Source organism: Cetorhinus maximus, chromosome 3 (assembly GCF_964194155.1).
Source record: "Cetorhinus maximus chromosome 3, sCetMax3.hap1.1, whole genome shotgun sequence".
In the NCBI taxonomy this organism is placed as follows: domain Eukaryota; kingdom Metazoa; phylum Chordata; class Chondrichthyes; order Lamniformes; family Cetorhinidae; genus Cetorhinus; species Cetorhinus maximus.
This window is the reverse complement of record NC_135881.1, coordinates 65,282,681-65,302,949: the sequence shown is the minus strand read 5'-3', so window position 1 is coordinate 65,302,949 and position 20,269 is coordinate 65,282,681. Positions and strand designations below refer to the sequence as shown.

At 40.2% G+C, this 20,269-nt stretch overlaps 1 protein-coding gene across 1 annotated transcript in view; it reads left to right on the top strand.

Moving 5' to 3' along the window:
• The first annotated feature begins 11,981 nt into the window (after positions 1 to 11,981).
• krit1 (KRIT1 ankyrin repeat containing) overlaps positions 11,982 to 20,269 on the top strand; it is a 63,832-nt gene continuing 55,544 nt past the window's right edge. Inside the window, exon 1 of the mRNA XM_078538486.1 lies at positions 11,982 to 12,135. Coding sequence (XP_078394612.1) covers positions 12,034 to 12,135 — 102 coding nt within the window. The 5' untranslated portion in view covers positions 11,982 to 12,033. The remainder of the gene's footprint in view (positions 12,136 to 20,269) is intronic.

Genomic DNA, 20,269 nt, shown 5'->3' with positions numbered 1-20,269 from the left:
GGCGGGGGGGGGATGCTCTTTGACCCGGAAGAGCAGGACGACGCTGGGATTCTTGGGGCTGGAGGATGTAGTCGCTGTTTCCAGTTAAATTCCGGCATTGAGTGGAAGGGGGATGAGGAGAGGGGGGGTGGTAAGTGTACTTTCCACATCTTCCAAATGGTGTTATAGAGAGAGTGTTGTGGAAAATTAGTGACTCTTTTGTCTCTCCTATACCCCCCCCCCCCCCATTACTCGGGCGGTAGTTAATGTTTTGAACAACTAATGGTTTGTAATTATGAGCCTGCGGCTTCATCGATTAAACTCGAGCTACCGCGGCTGCTTTGCTGATGGTTTGAGTTGGATTTTTCCTGAAGTCCACATTGTGATCCTGTCCATGGACTTGAGCAATCAGTGGTTCTCTTTGTGTAGTCCACAAGAGGTTGTTGTAATTCCTGCATAAATAGATAATCGGTGAAGTGAGGAACGGAATTGCTCTGGGATGTACAATGAAGAATCGGTAGCAATTATAACATTTTATCTAATTTACTTTTGGGAACTAGGAGACAGAACTCTTTACAAACTGGAGCAAAGTACTACGGCTGCTGAAAATCTGAAATAAAAACAGAAAATGCCGGAAATACTCAGGTCAGGTAAAATCTGTGGAGAGCTGAACATAGTTAAAGGTTTCAGTTCGTGAGAACTCATGAAAGGTCATCGCTCTGCACAAATGCTGCCTGGTCTGTTGGGTATTTCCAGCATCTTCTATTTTTATTCATGAACTGGTGTAGATATTTTCACTGCTGGAACTTATATTTTCTATCCAAGCTTTATTCCATACTTTGTTTCTCTTCAGATTACAAGTATGGAGATTTGGAGCTGCTTTTGTGATTGTGAAAAGATAGTGAAGTAGCGTTTGCTGCCAGTTTGAATCCAAAGCAACTTGCAGTTCTATGTGTTTTGTCACTTTCTATATATAGGTAACCATTCCAGAAATGACCTTACTCCAAAACTTTCAATATTGGCACATTGAAGGAAACTGGAATTCTATGGTGTAGCAACTTTGTATCATTGCACTATGCTATGTTTATTAAGGACTCTGGGTCACATTTTCATTTGGAAAACTGGTGTTGGTCTGTTTAGTTAAGTTATTTATTGGGAGGAAATACATTTTTTTCTTTATTCTTTCATGGGATGTGGGAGTTGCTGGGAAGGCCAGCATTTGTTGCCCATCCCTAATTGCCCCTTGAACTGGTTTGCAAGGCCATTTCAGAGGGGCAGTTAAGACCATGGTGCTGTGGGTCTGGAGTCACATGTAGGCCAGATCAGGTGAGGATGGCAGATTTCCTTCCCCAAAGGGCATTAATGAACCAGATGGGTTTTTATGACAATTGATGATAGTTTCATAGTCACCATTACTGATCCTAACTGTTATGGTGGGATTTGAACCTGTGTCCCCTGGCAATCAGATTACTAGTCCAATGACATTACCACTGCGCCACCATCTCCTCTTTCTCTCCTTTCTTCATTGCAAATTGTTGTCAGCATTTGTAATAGTATTCTTACACCTCAATCTGAAAACTGGGTTTAAACCATACCACAGATACTTGAAGAAATAATTTGGACTGACACAAGTGTAGTATAAGGGAGTGCTGCACAGTTACGTACATATGAATCAGGAGCAGAATAGGCCACTTGGTCCTTGGAGCCTGCTCTGCCATTCAGTTCAGTTACTTTAACATCTCATTATTTTGCATAAATTGTTAAGCTAAGTCTGCCCTCTCTGCTACTGTTGCTTTTAGCTACTCCTACTAGGAGATCTGTTGTCATGGTATGTCATGCTCATGTGTCTTGCATCATATTCCTACACCCGCTATAGCTCGCCTGCAACAGCTCTGTGATGTCCATCATCCAACTATGCCTAGTTTGACCCCTATTTCTGCTGCCCTGCACTTCTCCCTTTAGGAGACACACCGTTACTTTTAGAAGAGATCTCTGTAACTTTACAGCTCTGATCAAATGGCCGAGATACTGACATTTTTTTTTGATGACACTTTTTAGAGTTATTGTTGCTTTTGCAATTTCAAGTACCTCTTCATTTGTCTTATGCCAAAAATTCCATATACAGACCATTTATCTTAGCATCCATATGCCTAAGGCCTTCATTTTCTTCCCCAGATCTTTACTTATTTTCCAGGTCTCTGAGGCATAGAACAAAGTGGCTAAAATGTAGCAACTATATGTTTTTTTTTCCCCCTTGCTACAAACTTGAGTTTTCTTGTTAACACATCCTTCATCTTCACGAAATTACTCCTGGCTATCTCTATCCTTTCTCTGACTTCGCCAGCGCATCTACCGTCTTTTGTTATCATTTGTCCTAAATAGACAAACTTATCTACTTGTTCCAATTTGACACCGTCCACTTCAATCTTCACTCTAGTTTCTTCTTATGTATTCCTTTTAAGTACAATTATTTTTACCTTTTTTGGTGTTTATGTTCAATCCATATTCTAGACTTCTCAGGCAGACATAAAAGATCCAGGGTGATAAATGAGCAGGGACTTTTCCCAGTTTCCTGACTAGCATTTACCTACCATCAGATAAACTTGATGTGTTCATTTATCTCTCAGCTATTTGTGGGTCTTTGCTGTGTGCAATTTGGCTACCACATTTCCCAACATTACAATCGTGATCACATCTCAAAAGTACTTTATTGGCCACAAAGAGCTTTGGGATGGCGTGCAATCATAAAGGGTGCTATCTAAGTGCAAATTCTTTCTTTGCAAGCGAGAAAATAGAAAACATTTGTCTTGCTAGTTTATGTAGTGCCTGGGATATGGAGGGGCAGTGGGTAAATCATGGAAAAATCAGCCATGATCATATTGAATGGCAGGGCAGACTCGAAGGCTCAAATCACCTGCTGCTCCTATTTCTTGTTCCCTTGAAAATAAAATGTTAATACAGGTCGCGTATCCTTTATCCATAAATCTGAAAACCGAACACATTCAAAAATCATACTTTTTAAAAATCTCATCGACCTTTAGCGTGGAAAGTCTGTGACCCGAGCTGAGCCAACACGAACCTTGCCGACCGCACCCTGTATTTTTTAATCAGTGGTACATTTTACTTTTCTAGCTATTTTATTTACTTTTGGCAATTGCTAGCCTAGGCTTCAGCTATTGTATTGTAAGTAGGCCTACTTACGTTTCAATGGCCGAGGATTGCATAAAATAAAGCAAACATCATGTTTATAACGTGAGATTATGTACATTTGTCTTGCATTGGCACTTCTTTGCAGATTGCAACAACATTCATTTGTAAATACCATTAGAAATATTGTAATGTCGCATAAAATAACTATAAAATTTAACCAGGGCTGTACAATTTTGAGTGTTTGTTTATAGTCACATTTACATTAATGACATGAATTTAGATGTTTAATGCATTATGTCCAAAATTGTAGATGAAACCAAGCTAGGAAAGATGGTGGAATTGGAGTAGGCAGCTCAGAAATTAAAATGTGTTGGGCAAAATACATAAGTAGCCACAACAATTGCAACAAACTGAATGCAGATAAATATAAGGTACTGCACGCAGGAAGGCAAAATAAGTATCCAGATAGTCCACAAATGGTGTTGAAAGGGATCAAGAAATCACAGCAGACTTGCCACTCATCACATTTAATCAACAAAGCCAAAACAAGTCAGAGGAAGCCATGATCCAACTGTGTAATGCTCTGGTCAGACTACACCCATAAAATGCAATCCAGTTCTAGCCATCGAGACTTGAGACACCACTAGAACATTGGAAGCAATGCAAAGAGCAGCCATGAACCTGATTGCTCATGTTAGAAATCTGAGTGATGAAGAAAGACTAGAGAAACTCATGCTTTTAAGCATAGAAAGGAGTCATTTGCAAACTGACCTTACAGAAGTTCATAAGATAGTAAATGGAACAAAGAAGGCAAATCAGGAAAATTACAAAATTTCTTCATTCAGAGGGTTGTGAATCTTTGAAATTCTGTATCCAGAAGCACGTATTGGACGACATGAAGCCAAGATGTAAAAAGAAACTTTGCTTCATGGAAAATATGATCAACACTTAAGCTGCTTTGTGAATCCATTCTAAGAGAAAATGCCTGGATTCATTTATGAACAAATTGGTTGTTGCAATAGGAGTTTATTTATTTATTTATTCATTCATAGGATGTGGGCATCATTGGTAAGGTCAGCATTTATTATGTGTCCCTGAATTGCCCTTGGGATGGTGGTGGTGAGCCGCCTCCTTGAACCGCTGCTGTCCATAAAGTGTTACACCCACGTTGCTGTTAGAAGAGAGCTCCAGGGTTTTAACCCAGCAACTGTGAAGGAAAGATGATAGAGTTCCAGGTCAGAATAGTGAGAGACTTGGAGTGGAACCTGCAGGTTATAGAGTTCCCATGTATCTACTGCCTTTGTCCTTTTAGGTGGTAGAGGTTGCAGGTTTGGAAAGTGCTGCCAAAGGAGCCTTGATGAGTTGCTAAACTTGCAGATGGTAAACCCTGCAGTCAATTTGAGCCGGTGGTGGAGGGAGTGAATGTTTAAGGCGCTGGATGGGGTGCCTGTCAAACGGGCTGCTTTGTCCTTGCTGGTGTCAAGTTTCTTGAGTGTTCTTGGAGCTTCACTCATCCAGGCAAGTGGACTCTCCTGACTTGTACCTTGTAGATGGTGGACAGGCTTTGGGAGTCAGGAGAGTGAGTTTCTCTCCACACAAGTCACAGCCTCTGACCTGCTCTTGTAGCCATTGTATTGATATGGCTAGTCCAATTCCGTTTCTGGTCAATGGTATCTGCAGGACATTGATGATGGAGGATTCAATCGTGGTTATGCTATTGCAGCAAGACCTGGACAATATCCGGGGTAGGCTGACAATTGGCAAGTAACATTCACACCACACAAATGCCAGGCAATGACCTCTCCACCAAGACAGAATCCAACCATCGCCTCCTGGCATTTAATGGCATTACCATCGCTGAATACTCCACTATCGACATCCTGGGGGTGGCCTCTGGCCAGAAACTGAACTGAAATAGTTATATAAATACTGTGGCTACAAGAGCAGGTCAGAGGCTAGGAATCCTATGACAAGTAACTTACCTCCTGACTCCCCAAAGCCTGTCCACCATCTACAAGGCATAAGTCAGGAGTGTGATGGAATATTTCCCACTTGCTTGGATGAGTGCAGCTCCAACAAAGATCAAGAAGCTTGGCACCATCCAGGACAAAGCAGCCCACTTGATTGGCACCCCATCCAGACACATTCACTCCCTTCACCACCAACGCAGAGTGGCAGCAGTGTGTACCATCTACAAGGTGCACTGCAGACACTCACCAAAGGCTCCTTAGACAGCACCTTCCAAACCCACGATCACTACCATCTAAAAGGACAAGGGCAGTAGACACATGGGAACGTCACCACCTCGAAGCTTCCCTTTAAGCCACTCACCGTCCTGATTTGGAAATATATCGCTGTTCCTTCACTATCGCTGGGTCAAAATCCTGGAATTCTCTCCCTAATAGCACTGTGGGCATATCTACACCACATGGATTGCAGCAGTTCAAGAAGACAGTTCACCACCACCTTCTCAAGGGCAACTAGGGATGGACATTTATTGCTGGCCCAGCCAGTGAAGCCCACATATCATGAATGAATTTTTTAAAAAATGTTTTGCCCCCTACACAATGAGCTTTTACTTTCCACAATAACCTTTGATGTGGCACCTTATCAAATGCCTTCTGGCAATCTAAGTACCGTACATCCACTGGTTTCCCTTTATCCACAGCACATGTGACTCCTTCAAAAAACTCAAATAAATTGGTTAAACATGATTTCCCTTTCACAAAACCTAGTGGACTCTGCCTGATGCCTTAAATTTTTCTAAGTGCCCTGCTATAACATCTTTAATAATAGCATCTAATATTTGCCACATGGATTGCAGCAGTTCAAGAAGACAGTTCACCACCACCTTCTCAAGAGCAATTCGGGATGAGCAATAAATGCTGCCCCAGCCAGTGAAACCCACACCCTGTAGATGAAAAACAAAGTCATGGACATGGTTATTATCTGTTACTTATGCGAAATGAATGTCACTTGCCATTTAACGGGCCAAATCTGAAGGTTATCCGGTCTTGTTGCATGTAGGCATGGATTGCTTCACTATCTGAAGAGTTGTGTATGGTATTGAACATTGTTCAATCATCAGCGAACATTTCCATTCCTAATTTTATGTTGGAGGTCTTTATGATTTAATAATTCATGAATTAATGGAGTGAGAGAAAGTGGCCATCCTCATCCATAAGTAGTGTACAATAGGAAGCATGTTAAATTGGAAGCATGTTTCTTATTTTTCTTTAACATAGACTTTAAAAACATAATTTTCTTAAATATCCTATGCAAAAAATAATAATTGGAAAAAATTATTGTCATAGATACTGGTTAGGCTTTTTAGATTTTCATATTGACAAATAAATGGCCTTTTATCGTGGTTGATACTTCAAATAAAACTCAAGTAAATCTCCAATGACTTGAGTTAGTAAAATATTGAAGCTTTACCTCCAAGGGCACTTTCAGAATTAAGTGCATTACATCTTGTGACACTGACGTTATACAATAAAGTCCCAAGGTTGATTTCTGTTCTGTATTGCGTTACCTTGGCACAGTTGTGGGATATAGGTACCTAAACTGTTTTGGTGTCCTTATGCTGAGCAGAGGCAAAATCAGCCAAAGCTTCTGTTCTTGTTTTCTAACTGTTGATCCTGTTGAATAATGATATTTGTGGATTTTGCATCAGGACAGGATCAGACTGGAATACAAAGTCTGTTAACTCACCCATAAGAATACAGTATGACCAGAATGCACAAACAAAGGTTTTATGTGCAAAAATGTCACAAGATGATGCTTTGAGGTTTAATTAGACAAAAATAGATGTAAAACAAAGAAAGAGATATCAGGAGGAGTGAAAAAAAAGCTTAGTCAGACAGATGGGTTTTAAGGAGGAGCGCAAATGTAGGAAAAAAAAATGGAAAGACAGTGGAGATTCCAGAGCATGGAGACTAAAGGGCTGAAGGCATAGACACCAGCAATTTGATGAAGGGATTGGTTAATACGTGAGGTCTGAGCCTGTGGGACTGTAGAGTTGGAGATGGTACAGAAATATGGAAGACAAGACCATGAGAGGAGTGTAATTATGAGGCTGAGAATTTTAAATTTAAAATATTGGGAGAGTGAGAGCCAGTTTAGTTCAGTAAGGACAGTAACGATAGGTGAGTTGGTTTTGGTGGAGCAAAGGATACAGGCAGCAGTTTTGGATGAGCTGAAGTTTGTGATGGATAGAACACTGGCCCTGAGACCATTGGAACAGTCAACTCTAGATGTGACAAAGACCTGGGTGAGGATTTCAGCAGCAAATGGGCTGAGGCAGGGGGCAGTGGTGTTATGGAGAAGAAAGTAGGAGCCCTTTGTGGTGTATCATATATGAAGTTCAAGTTCAGCCCGTGGTCAAATTGGACACCAAGATATCCAAGTCAGGTTGAATCTGAGGCATTCAGGGAGGAGAGGGAGTGGAATCATTTGTGAGAGTGTACAATTTGTGGCAGTAGCTGGTGATTTAGACTTTACTCTTTCCAGTGCTTTAGTGGAAGAAATTGTGTGTTATCTAAGACTGGATATTGGACAAGCAGTTTGACAACACAGGCAGCATAACAGTCAAGAGGCGATGAATGGACATTGCCAACAAACGTGTAGAAGCTGACCCCACGTCTGCAGATGATGTCGCCAAGGGACGGAATTTACATATGGTGCTGAAGACAGATCCCTGGGACTTATAGGTCATGAGGCTGGAATAGAAGCCAATGCTGGAGATCCACTGGCTCAGATCAGGTAGATAAGAGTGGAACCAAACTATCCCACAGGGCTGAACAACAGTTGAAAGGTTAGATTTGGGGCAGTTGTGTCTAAGGACAGGAAACAGGCTAGATTTTTTGAGCAGGACATTGATGATGAGAGATTTGAAATGGAGGGAACAATTTATAACACAACACCTGCTAGCACCAGGGTCAGGAAAGGAAGTTCGAGGTCCCCAGTTTCAGTAGAATGGGGTCAAGGGAGAAGGATATAGGTCTCATGAATAAATCAACTGGATGCAGATGGGCCAGAAACTGGGGAAAGAAACGTGCTATCTGGCTAATTGGAGCATTCTCCTTTCTCTGCTTCTGTTGCAAATAGGATTGTATTTTTCTGGCATATTTTTGTCTTGCTTATGCTTTTACCTGCTATGCTACACAATCTTTGCTGGTAAAGCAGATAACCTGTACCTAGGCCTGCAATGATGCTTCTCCAAAATTGTAGGAACATCTCTCAGTATCTGGAAGAAACTAGCTGAATATATTCTGACTTCTAATGTTAAGGGATTAATTGAATGTGGTTTGTGAATCCATTTATTCTTGATCGAACACCCAATGCTATTCTCACCTTTCTCTAATCCTCTTTGCTTGTTGCCCTTGTGCCCTTTTGCTGCATCATCTATCTTCTTCATTTGAATGCATGTGTCAAAAGGTGTCAAGGTTTGTAAGCTGCATCTCCTAGTAGCTGGTGTGGAGAAATATGGCCTGTAGCTATTAGCAATTAACTTCCATTTCCTCTTGCTTCCCCAATCATTATCAATTTAATTGCATTTCATACCTCTTGGGTTTCCCACTAGCTCCTTCCTTCCACTCCTCTTTCCCTTTAAGGAATATTCACTCAACCCCTACATTCAACCAATCACATGGTTGCTTCCTAACTGCCATACCTCTCCATCTACCCCACTCATCTTGATTCTGTCGCTTATTTACTGTTTTTCCTGAAGTTGGGCAGCCAGTGGTCACCTCATTACAATGTATCCCCAGCAGCTAAAACCCACTTCATCTTCACATTGCCTTCCCCATTGAATACCGCTCACACCCTTTTGTCCCTGCTCACCAGGAATGAGCTTGTATGGATAAGCTTGTAAATAGAAAGCACAACTGCTCCCATGGGCAAAAGCAGAAGCACTACAGTCTCCAGAAACAATAAATACACCTTCATGTATCCCTCTGTTTACTATGTTGGTGTCAACAACTTCAAGTTCAGGTGTGGTATGGTGAAGTAAATGAGATGATGCTTTTGTCTCTACAGCACCTGAGACCAACCACTAAGTGATTACCTCACTGGTAATAAAAGGTGACTGTCTGTCTGAGCTGGAGACAGCTTTGCTTCCACAGAACTAAGTAAAAATAGAAAAGAGGTGAAATATATATCTTATATTTCACCTCTTTTCTATTTTTACTTAGTTCTGTTGAAGAGTCATACGGACTTGACACGTTAACTGTGTTCCTCTCTGCAGATGCTGCCAGACCTGCTGAGCTTTTCCAGGTATTTTTATTTGTTTTGGATTTCCAGCATCCGCAGTTTTTTGCTTTTATCTTAGTCTCCACTTGCTGTTATGTAGAAACTTTCCTCAATGGCTGTAAATTGGGTATTGTGTGTAAAAATTTTCTGTTCTTTGTGTGGTGGAATCAACCCTGCAATATAAATGCAACTGCTTTTATAGCATAAGAATTCTTTGGCTGTATTACAACAGAAAAGAGCTGCCATAATTGTTATATTTTTGGGCTTTAACATTAGATTTTTTTCTATAGTTCATTGCTAGAATATTCCTGTAAGCAAGCCCTCGCTGCCTTCGACCCAAAGTATAACAATAGCTGCCTAATATCTAGGTAAATCTACCAAGCCTAGGGGTGAAATGTAGAGCTCTTGCCATGGTATTCCGTCTTACTGGATGAGGCCTCATGATTTCCTTGATTTTGGAAGGCAGAAATATAAAACCTCTCAGCCTGTGACTTAGCCTATACACTAATGGATGGATTTATTAAATAGTAAATGGAAAAATGAACAATATTAAACATTGCTGAAAAAGGAGACACAGGGTCCTGTTCTTTGCAGACAGAAAAACATGTACATACATTGCACCTGTTTCAGTCAAACAAAATAATTGACAGCCATTCACTGGTTCATTCCTTAGGGCAATGTCTTGGACCAGACTCAAGCTACCTGGTTTAAATTTCAAACAATTCTTGGCAGTTAACTGTCAGTCACTATCAACCAGTGATTTCTCCATGGCAGCGCCTCTACCAATCAGAGTCCACTTGCCAACCGATCAGCACTCTCTTCTCATACAATATAAATGATTAAAGCAAAATACTGCGGATGCTGGAAATCTAGAACAAAAACAAAAATACCTGGAAAAACCCAGCAGGTCTGACAGCATCTGTGGAGAGGGATACAGTTGACATTTCAAGTCCGTATGACCCTTCATCAGAACTAAGACAGTCTTAGTTCTGATGAAGGATCATACGGACTCGAAACGTCAACTGTATCCTGCTCCGCAGATGCTGTCAGACCTGCTGACTTTTTCCAGGTATTTTTATTTTTGTTTTTGCAATATAAATGATTGTTCCCTTTACATTTGGTATTCTTGCAAATTGTCCTGATGAGTGCAGGAAAAATTCTGACAGAAAGGTCTCTCTTTTTTTCAGCAATACTCAAGTTCTGTACCACCAAACGACTATAAATATTAAATATATAATATTTAATATTTACAATAAATAAACAATTGTTCCTGTTCTGAATATTAAAAGCATCAAAGATGCTTGTTTTGCATCAACCATTACAATAAACAGTAGTTTGCATTCTAACTGGACTTCTGTGGTGGTTCACCAGTGGTCAACCCAAAAAATTAAGTTCAAACTCAATCAAAGCTGCCAATTAAATAGCTTACATTTAAAATAAAATAGAAAATGCTGGAAATACTCAGAGCAGGCAGCATCTGTGGAGAGAGAAAACAGAGTTCAAGTATCAGGTTGATGACTTTTCATCAGAATTGGGAAAAGTTAGAGATGTAATATTACTTTACATTTAAACATTTGTGTCTAAGCTTTAGTAGTTTGTGCTGAATAGATGTACCATGGGTGTTTGGGAGCCAAATATAAAATCCCATAAATCTCAAGTTGCTGACACCACCAATCTTAGTGTTCTGATTGAGGGCTTATCCTCCAATATTAAGTAACAGTGTTTAAAGAAAGAATCCATTTCAAATTCCCAAGCCCACAAAGTTTACAGCACAAACTACCAAGAAAGAAATAACAATGCAAATGTGATTATATTGCATGGCTTCGAGGGCTGAATTGCTAAGGTTCAGGCTGTATGTGGTCATAGGGTCATTTGTATATTTTAAGGCAGGAATAACCAAAGATATTTGCGTCTGAATTGAATGACCTGGCTTAGCACCTGAGAAACTACCCCGTTTCACAGGATTTCAGCTGGATGAATCTAATTGATGATTAGTAATGAACCTGGCAAGTAGGTAAGGGAGTTACCTACTTGCCAGGTTCATTTCTAATCATCAATTAGATTCATCCAAAAATTACCAAATTTAGCCGTATAGATTTTCTGACATGTGTCTATCAATGCACCTGACTTGTGCTATTTTTCTTTGCCAATTGTCATTTTTTTCCTGTGTGCACTGTGACATAGCAAAAAGGCAAACGATTCATTTTTTATGGCAGCAACATTGCAATATCTGAAAGTGATGGGGTGAACTAAGTTGGGCACCCAAGTTACAAGCTGTTCTTAAGGAAAAAAACTTGTCAGTTAAGAGACACTGTAAACACCGGTGAAGTCAATAGAATTGAAGAAGCAGTTAATGGCAAATTGTTGACCATATAAATAAAACATAAGGTTCTTGACAATGCATCAGACTTTTTTCAGGTTTCCAGGATGCTATGATTTATTTTTGCCTACTGCTTCACTGTCTCGAAATCCCAACAAATGACCAACTCATTCATTACTGCTATAAGTTGCAAATCTTCAACACATATGAAACGATTTTCTTTTGATGTTCTGCCCCTTAAATGAAAAAAGTAAACACTTTGTTTTCTGTTCACAGGTGAACTGTACAGGTGGTTGCTATGATTCCAACTAAGTAAATGGAGTGAAACAGTGATGGGCAGTCTCAATGATCCAGAAGATACGTATATTGCAGTGATTCGTCCTAAGAATGCTGCTAGTTTGAATTCTCGTGACTATCGAACAAAATCGTATGAAGTAAGCAAGTAAATACTTTTTTTTAAGTATTCCTTTAAGATGTGTAGAATGCCAAAAGTAAATATGTGTTACGTAATATGATTTGTTAGTCACAATTAGGTGGTATTACAGCTTCAATTCCAGTGACTAAGACAGTTAATTTTTTTCTGGTTATAATGGAGAATTTTTTTGGCACATGGATGAATAGTAGATGGACATCTGTAAGAGCTAGCTTGACCATCCATTGATCCTTTTTTTTTTAACCAGACCTTAGTGTTTTGAAGTACACTACACATATAGCTGCCAACATAAAAGCACATACAGCTAATCAAATGCAGTTTTTTGAGAGAGTACTCGGATGGTAAATAAATTTATTTAACACATAGGATTTTCAGAAAACACTTGCAATGATGTTGAGTTAAAAAATTACTAACAAAAATTAAGGCCCATGGAACTGGAGGTAACCTTGTGGCCTGAACCGGAAATTAATTGGGAGATAGGAATAGAAAGTTGGGATATAAGTGACAGGCTTGGATTGGCAAAAAATTGAAGGGGGGGTCAGGACAGAGTAAATAAGGAGAAACAGTTCCCATTGGTAGAAGGTTCGAGGACCAGAGGACCTCAATTTAAGATGATGGGCAAAAGAAGCAGCAGCGACTTGAAGAAAACCTTGTTTGTGAAGCGAGTGGTTAGGATCAGGAGAGTGTGGTGGAGGCAGATTCAATCGAAGCCTTCAAAAGAGAATTGAATAGTTATCAACAGTGCTATGGGGAAAAGGTGGGTTATGGAACTAGGTAAGCTGCTCTTGCCGAGGGCCTCCTTCTGTGCTGTAACTGTTCTATGATTCTAAAAATCTAGAAAACTCAGTTATTATACAATTCTAAATATATACATTTTGAAATCCACATAGCTGGACTTCAGTAATGGAAATTACTGATCTTTGAGCTTTGCAATTCAGTGCTACCTATAGCAAATTGTCATGAATATTTTTAAAATATTATTTCATGAGGTCTGAACGGATCAATTTTTGACTGTCTTTATTTTTGTTGCGATATTATTGTGTAACTTATACATTCAGAAATAGATTAAAAGCTTAATTTTGTTTTGTATTAGCTATGCAGGGAAGTGGAACCTTTTTTGACAATTCTCAGTTTTTTTCCCCAGCACTTAGAGTGCATTATAATATATTTTAATGTTTTATAGTATTGTTAAAAGTAGCAGCACTTTTTAAGATCACATTGATAATGTACATAAACATATTACTGATCTGTCTATTTGGTAAAGATCACTTTTAACATAGACAGTGCCCAATACCTGGTAGGTCTTATTCGTTTCCTTCAAACCTAGGGACTAGCTGAAAGAACCGGCATAGACATGATGGGTCAAATAGCCTCCTCCAGAGCTGTAACCATTCTATGATTCTATGGACCTCTTCCACATAGTCAGCACCATGTGGATGCAACTTCATTCACAACTCCTCCAGTCTGCATAAACAGAAATTCTCTGTATCTTTACATATGTATGTGTAAGTTGGACCACAAAGACTCTGAATGAGAGAAAAGAAACTTATGCGTGCAAATACTGATGGCCTTTGACATCTAATTGTACTAATACTGATTGACTCTTTCTAATTACCCATTCCTAAAAATTGGCATTAAATTTGCATTTATCATATTCATTACTTTTTTGGGTGATGGGTGAAGGAATGGACTTGACCGATAGATAATTATGACTTGCAGTGCTGACTGCAGTGCAGAGAAGAGCTTTGTTATTGATTCCTAATATCAAAGCTTTAAATACTGAAGAAGGATTGGAGAATCTTGGATTTTTCAGCCAGGAAATTATACTTCTGAAAGCGGACCTGATGAAGGTATACATGATAGTTAAGAAATGGCAAAGATAAATTTGGAATATTTCTTCAAATTAAAATGCAAGAGTAGAACAAGATGACACTGGTTTAACCTAGTAAAAAGTAAATTTAGGACTGATATCAGGAAATTTTTGTTTGTGTGCTGAATGATCAATGTGTGGAATAGACTTCCAGAGAGAAGAATACAGGCAATACCCTGCAAGTATGTAAAAAATATTTGCATCGTGTAATGGAGGGAGGAAACCTTAGAATCTTTCTGGATGGATAAATTAAGATAGGCTGAATGGCACTTCTCATCTATAATTATTTTGTGACCTGATGAAACACGCACCTTGCTTAATTGTAAAAAAAATGCTTGTGTAATATTGTGCATATAATATATAATAACCTAGATACATGTCATTATTAAACATGCTTATTTCACTTTAAAAGCTTCCATTAAAACACGTTTGTTTAAAGGCCAAAACAGTTTGTATAATCCTGATGAATTTTGTGTTGCTTGCAAAATTTCTCAGATGTGGTGTGTTAAGATAGAAAATGTGATGCTGCGTATAAACAGCTGTTAACATTAATGAGCCTTTGTTCTTGAATTTGTCTTAAACAATAGCACCATTGTGGGGGATGCTGAAGGCAAAACAGGAGAGACAGATCAGGGGTCAGAGCAGACTTGCATTGCAAACAAGACAACGGGACAAGATAGCTGGGAAGAATAGGTAGTTTAAGAAGCTGGGGTAGGTGGCCTCTCTTGGCATTAACATCTGTGCATTTAGATCTGAGCCATTTGTCAATCTGGCCATTTGGCCCACTGTTGTGCTAGTATACTGACTCCTGTTCTAAGCCTAGGCTGCTTTGTTGACAATATTTTGACAAACAGAAATCTTTTAAATCAAGCTTGTCAGTATATTTCACATTAATGAAGCCCCAACTCAAGATGTAGAATCTATCTTGTGATGCAGTTGGTCCCATGCGGTTCTGCTGATTCTCATTTTGTCCATGAGACCCACCTCCTGCTTTCTCATCCCTATTGACAGTAAACTACTCTCTACCCAACTTCTTATCCTGGCTATCATGCTAGCTGATATTGTTAATGGTTCTCTCTTCTCAGGTTCTGTCATCATCACCTTTCTCCTCAAAATATCAACCCTTGATCTTTCCACTGCCCCATCTCCAACTTTCCTTTCCTGTGCAGAGTCCTTGAAAGTCTTGGTGCCTCTCAATTTACTATCATCTTTGGGACTCAATGTTCAAATACCTCCAATCAGGTTTCTGTCCCTCCCTCTGTACTGAAATGGCACTTGTCAAAGTCACTTCGTATGTGACTGTGACAAAGCTAAACTATCCCTCATTGTCCTTTTCGAATTGCCTTTAATCTTTTGACATGGTTAATCACACCATCCTCCTCCCATGCATCTCCTTCATCATCCAATTGGCTGGGACTGCACTTGCCTGGCTCCATTCTGATCAGTCTAATTGTAGCCAGAGAACCACCTGCAATTGCTTCTCTTTCCATTCCAGCACAGTTACCTCTGGCGTCCCCCAGGAATCTATCTTTGGTCCCCTCCTATTTCTCATCCATGTGCCGCCCCTCAACAAGATCGTCTAAAAACATAGCATCAGTTTCCACATGAATGCTAATGGCACCTCGCTTACTCCACCACCACTTCTCTTGATCCCTCCACTGTCCCTGAATTGTCAGACTGCTTGTCCAATATCTGGCGCTGCATGAGCAGAAATTTTCTTCAATGAAATTTTGGGAAGACCGAAGACAGTATCTTTGGTCCCTTCCACAAACTCTGTTGCCTCGCCACCGACTCCATCTCTCTTCCTAACAACTATCTAAGGCTGAACTAGACTATTTTCAGCCTTGGTATCATATTTAACTATGTGTTGAGCTTTCAACCACATATCTGTGCCATTATAAGACCACCTAGTTTTGTAACATTTTCTTCCTCTGCCCCTGCCTCATCTCCTCTCCTGCTGTAACACTTATCCATGCCTCCAGACTTAATAATTCTAATGCACCCCTGACTGTTCCTCCCAAGTTCTATCCCCTATAAATTTAATGTCATCTGAATCTCTGCTTCCTATGACCTAACTTGCACCAAATCCTGTTTGCTCATAATAAAGACAGAAAATGCTAGAAAGACTCAGCAGGTCTGGCAGGATCTCTGGAGAGAGAAATATAGAGTTCACATTTCGAGTTGAACATAACTCTTCTTTGGAATTAAAGGGAGGTTGAAATGTAATGGGTTTTATGGTGTTGAAAAGGGGGAAGTAGAAAAAAAGGGAACAAATGGGATAGATAAGAGGGCTGATGGGATTAAATAACAAATATGTCATGGAACAAAAGGGAAAGGAGTAGTATGGTTGTAGTAAAGAAACAAAGCACTGGTTTAGAACGAGTTTTAATGGCAGAATATTAACAGTTCTGTGAAAGCAAAAACACGAAAACAAGTTACAGACTGGTACCTGGCAAAATAATTCAAAATGGAGGACAGAGTTCATGGTCTGAAGTTGTTGAACTCAATGTTGAGTTCAGAAGGAAAGTGCCTAATTGGAAGATGAGATGCTGTTCCTCAAGCTTGTGTTGAGCTTCACTTGAACATTGCAGTGAAGCAAGGACAGAAACGTGAGCGTGAGAGCAAGGTGGTGAATTAAAATGAAAGCAACCTGAAGATCGGAGTCATGCTTGCAGACTAAGTGGAGGTGTTCCACTTAGCCACCCAATCTACGTTTGGTCTCCCCAATGTAGAGAAGACTGCATCTCCCATTTTCCCATCATCCCTGTGCTCACTGATCTACATTGGCTCAGGTTAAATAGCGCCCCCATTTTAAAATTCTCACCCTTGTTTTCAAAACCCTCCATGGCTTTGCCCCTCCCTATTTCTATAATCTCCTCCAGCCTTGCAACCTTCTGAGTTATCTGTGCTTCTCTGATTCTCTTGAGTATCACCAATTTTAATTTCTCCGCCATTGGTGGCTGTGCCTTCAGCTGCCTGGACCCTAAGCTCTGGGATTGCCTCTCTGCCTCTCTGCTTCACTTCTTGCCTTGAAGACACTTCATAAATCCAACATCTTTGACCAGTCTTTTGGCCATCCACCCTAATACCTCCTTATGTAGCTCGCAGTCATTTTTGTTTTTGTTTTATAATGTTCCTGTGAAGTGCCTTAGGACATTTTATTACATTAAAGATGCTATATAAATGCAAGTTGTTGCTGCTATACTCTCTGGTTAGTTGGAGAGAAAGTTGGAATAGTGAGCTTATTATAACTGTCATTAAACCATGTACTGCCTAGAGATCAGGATCAAACCGGAGACGAGCTGGCATACACAACAGCTTTTGTTCGCCTGCTTGCAGATCTTCAAAGGGCTATAGATTGGAGTATGAATTGTCAACTGCAGCATGTTGCAACATCATCTTGTTGCAACAAGACAATGATGAATGTCCCAACATCAAATCTTTTGATAAAAACAAAAAACTACTGCGGATGCTGGAAACCCAAAACAAAAACAGAATTACCTGGAAAAACTCAGCAGGTCTGGCAGCATCGGCGGAGAAGAAAAGAGTTGACGTTTCGAGTCCTCATGACCCTTCAACAGAACTGAGTAATATTAGGAGAGGTGTGAAATATAAACTGGTTTAAGGTGGGGGGGTGGGGGGAGGGGTTGGTTGTAGGGACAAGCAAGCAGTGATAGGAGCAGATAATCAAAAGATGTCACAGACACAGGAACAAAGAGGTGTTGAATGTGGTGATATTATCTAAACGAATGTGCTAATTAAGAATGGATGGCAGGACACTCAAGGTACAGCTCTAGTGGGGGTGAGGTGGAAAGACTGACATGGCATTAAAGGTATAGATTTAAAAATAATGGAAATAGGTGGGAAAAGAAAAATCTATAAATTATCGGAAAAAACAAAAGGGATGGGGAAGAAACGGAAAGGGGGTGGGGATGGAGGAGGGACTTCAAGATCTAAAGTTGTTGAATTCAATATTCAGTCCGGAAGGCTGTAAAGTGCCTAGTCGGAAGATGAGGTGCTGTTCCTCCAGTTTACATTGGGCTTCACTGGAACAATGCAGCAAGCCAAGGACAGACACGTGGGCAAGAGAGCAGGGTGGAGTGTTAAAATGGCAAGCAACAGGGAGGTTTGGGTCTTTCTTGCGGACAGACCGCAGGTGTTCTGCAAAGCGGTCGCCCAGTTTACGTTTGGTCTCTCCAATGTAGAGGAAACCGCATTGGGAGCAACGAATGCAGTAGACTAAGTTAGGGGAAATGCAAGTGAAATGCTGCTTCACTTGAAAGGAGTGTTTGGGCCCTTGGACGGTGAGGAGAGAGGAAGTGAAGGGGCAGGTGTTGCATTTTTTGCGTGGGCATGGGGAGGTGCCATAGGTGGGGGTTGAGGAGTAGGGGGTGATGGAGGAGTGGACCAGGGTGTCCTGGAGGGAACGATCCCTACGGAATGCCGCCAGGGGGGGTGATGGGAAGATGTGTTTGGTGGTGCCCTGTATGAACTTGAGTTGTTACCACTGGAGGCAGTTGCATGCTGGTTAGTGCTAAAAATAGAAAGAAGCCTTGTATGTAACCATTCATAGCATTCAATATCAAATAATGCTCGCTAGTCCCTATTGTGACCATGGAACCCCTCATCATTCTGCACCTTATCATGAGAAAGGACGCTGTACAGGCCAGGACCATGGATTTTTTTCTGAGTTTTGACCTATGAGATGCATGGTGGCCTTTGGTCACTTGTAGCTTCAGAACCTTGTATATGAAGTTGATAATTGTACCCTCCAGCCTTATTATCAAAGGTTCCTTATTATTTAGTTGCTTTGAACTTGCCATCTTTTATTGCAGAGGATTTTGACAATGGTATGTCTTTGACATTCTACATAGTATAGCCTTTTGCTGGATCTTCCAAAAGATCTTAGTGTTAAAGGCTTTTTTGATCAAGATTCAAGGAACATTGTATAACTTTTAACATAATATGGAGTTGAATGCTATTCCACACTCCTCAAATCCAGAATGAGCTAAATTATTAAGAGATCCTCAGGGAGCATGCTTTGAAAGAGGAACATGCCCCTCCTTCCACCGATCTGAGTTGTTGATTCCTTTATTTAGCCTTTTAAGGGTTGGGTGGTTCATATTTCATAAGGCTAGCACTGGAGATTGTTGTCCCTTCGGTGAAACGTTTTATATTTTGGGCTTTTGTTCTATATATGCTATTTGGGTTCAGTATTTAAGATCACTCCAGTAAATGATAGTTGTATGCTGCTTTATCTGCCCAATATTTAGGTGAAAGTAGGATGACCTCAAAATTTAACTGTGAATTCTTAACACTGTATTCCATCTTATTACATATGCCTCCATGCAATTTGTCTTTGATAGATGAATGAATGTACCCTCTATTAGATCATTAAACAAGCAAGTGGAGAATACTTAGTACAAATATTATATTCATAGTTTACAAACTTCACTATCCTCATTGTTAAAACAAGATGCTTCCACGTTATCTCAACATAGGGTGATCCTTGAATAATGTTCGCCCATTACTTTCTTGGTGAAATGCTACCATGAAGTCACTGATGTGATCAGTCTCTGCCAGCCTCAGGCTGACTGAAATAAAGTTAACCACATTAAGCCATTCCTTTAAAGATATATTGGAGGAGGCCCCATTTTTTTTCTGAAAGAAGCAATTTTCGGGTGTCAGTTTTGGTTTAGTGGTAGCAAACTCTCACCTGAGACAGGAGGTCATGGGCTCAAACCCCGCTTCAGAGACTTGAGCACAAAATCTAGGTTGACATTTCGGTATAGTACTGGGTGAATGCCACAAGATCAAAGGTGTTGTCATCTGGCTGAAACATTAAACAGTGGCGCTCTCTGTCCTTTTGGGTGTAAAATAAAAGATCCTATGGTACTATTTGAAGAAGAGCAGGGGAGGTTTCCCAGTATCTTGGTTGATATTAAACTCTCAACCATTAAAATAAGTGGGTATTAACCTCATTGCTTTTTCTGAGATTTTACTGTCCACACAATTGTTGCTGCATTTCCCTAGATTACAATAGTGTAGAGTGACCAGATGTCCAGGTTTGGCTCAGACTGCCTGAGTTTTTTTAACTAAATGTCCTGGTGTCCTGACAATTTTCTGGAAATTGCTCAAATGTCCAGGATTTCAGCTCCGCTGAGGCCCCTCCCCTTTCCCTCTCCCTCACATTCCATTTACTTACACATGGTTTGCCTTTCAGTGCCCTGGTTGTCCATTCTTTCAGAACGCTCTGATTGGCCAA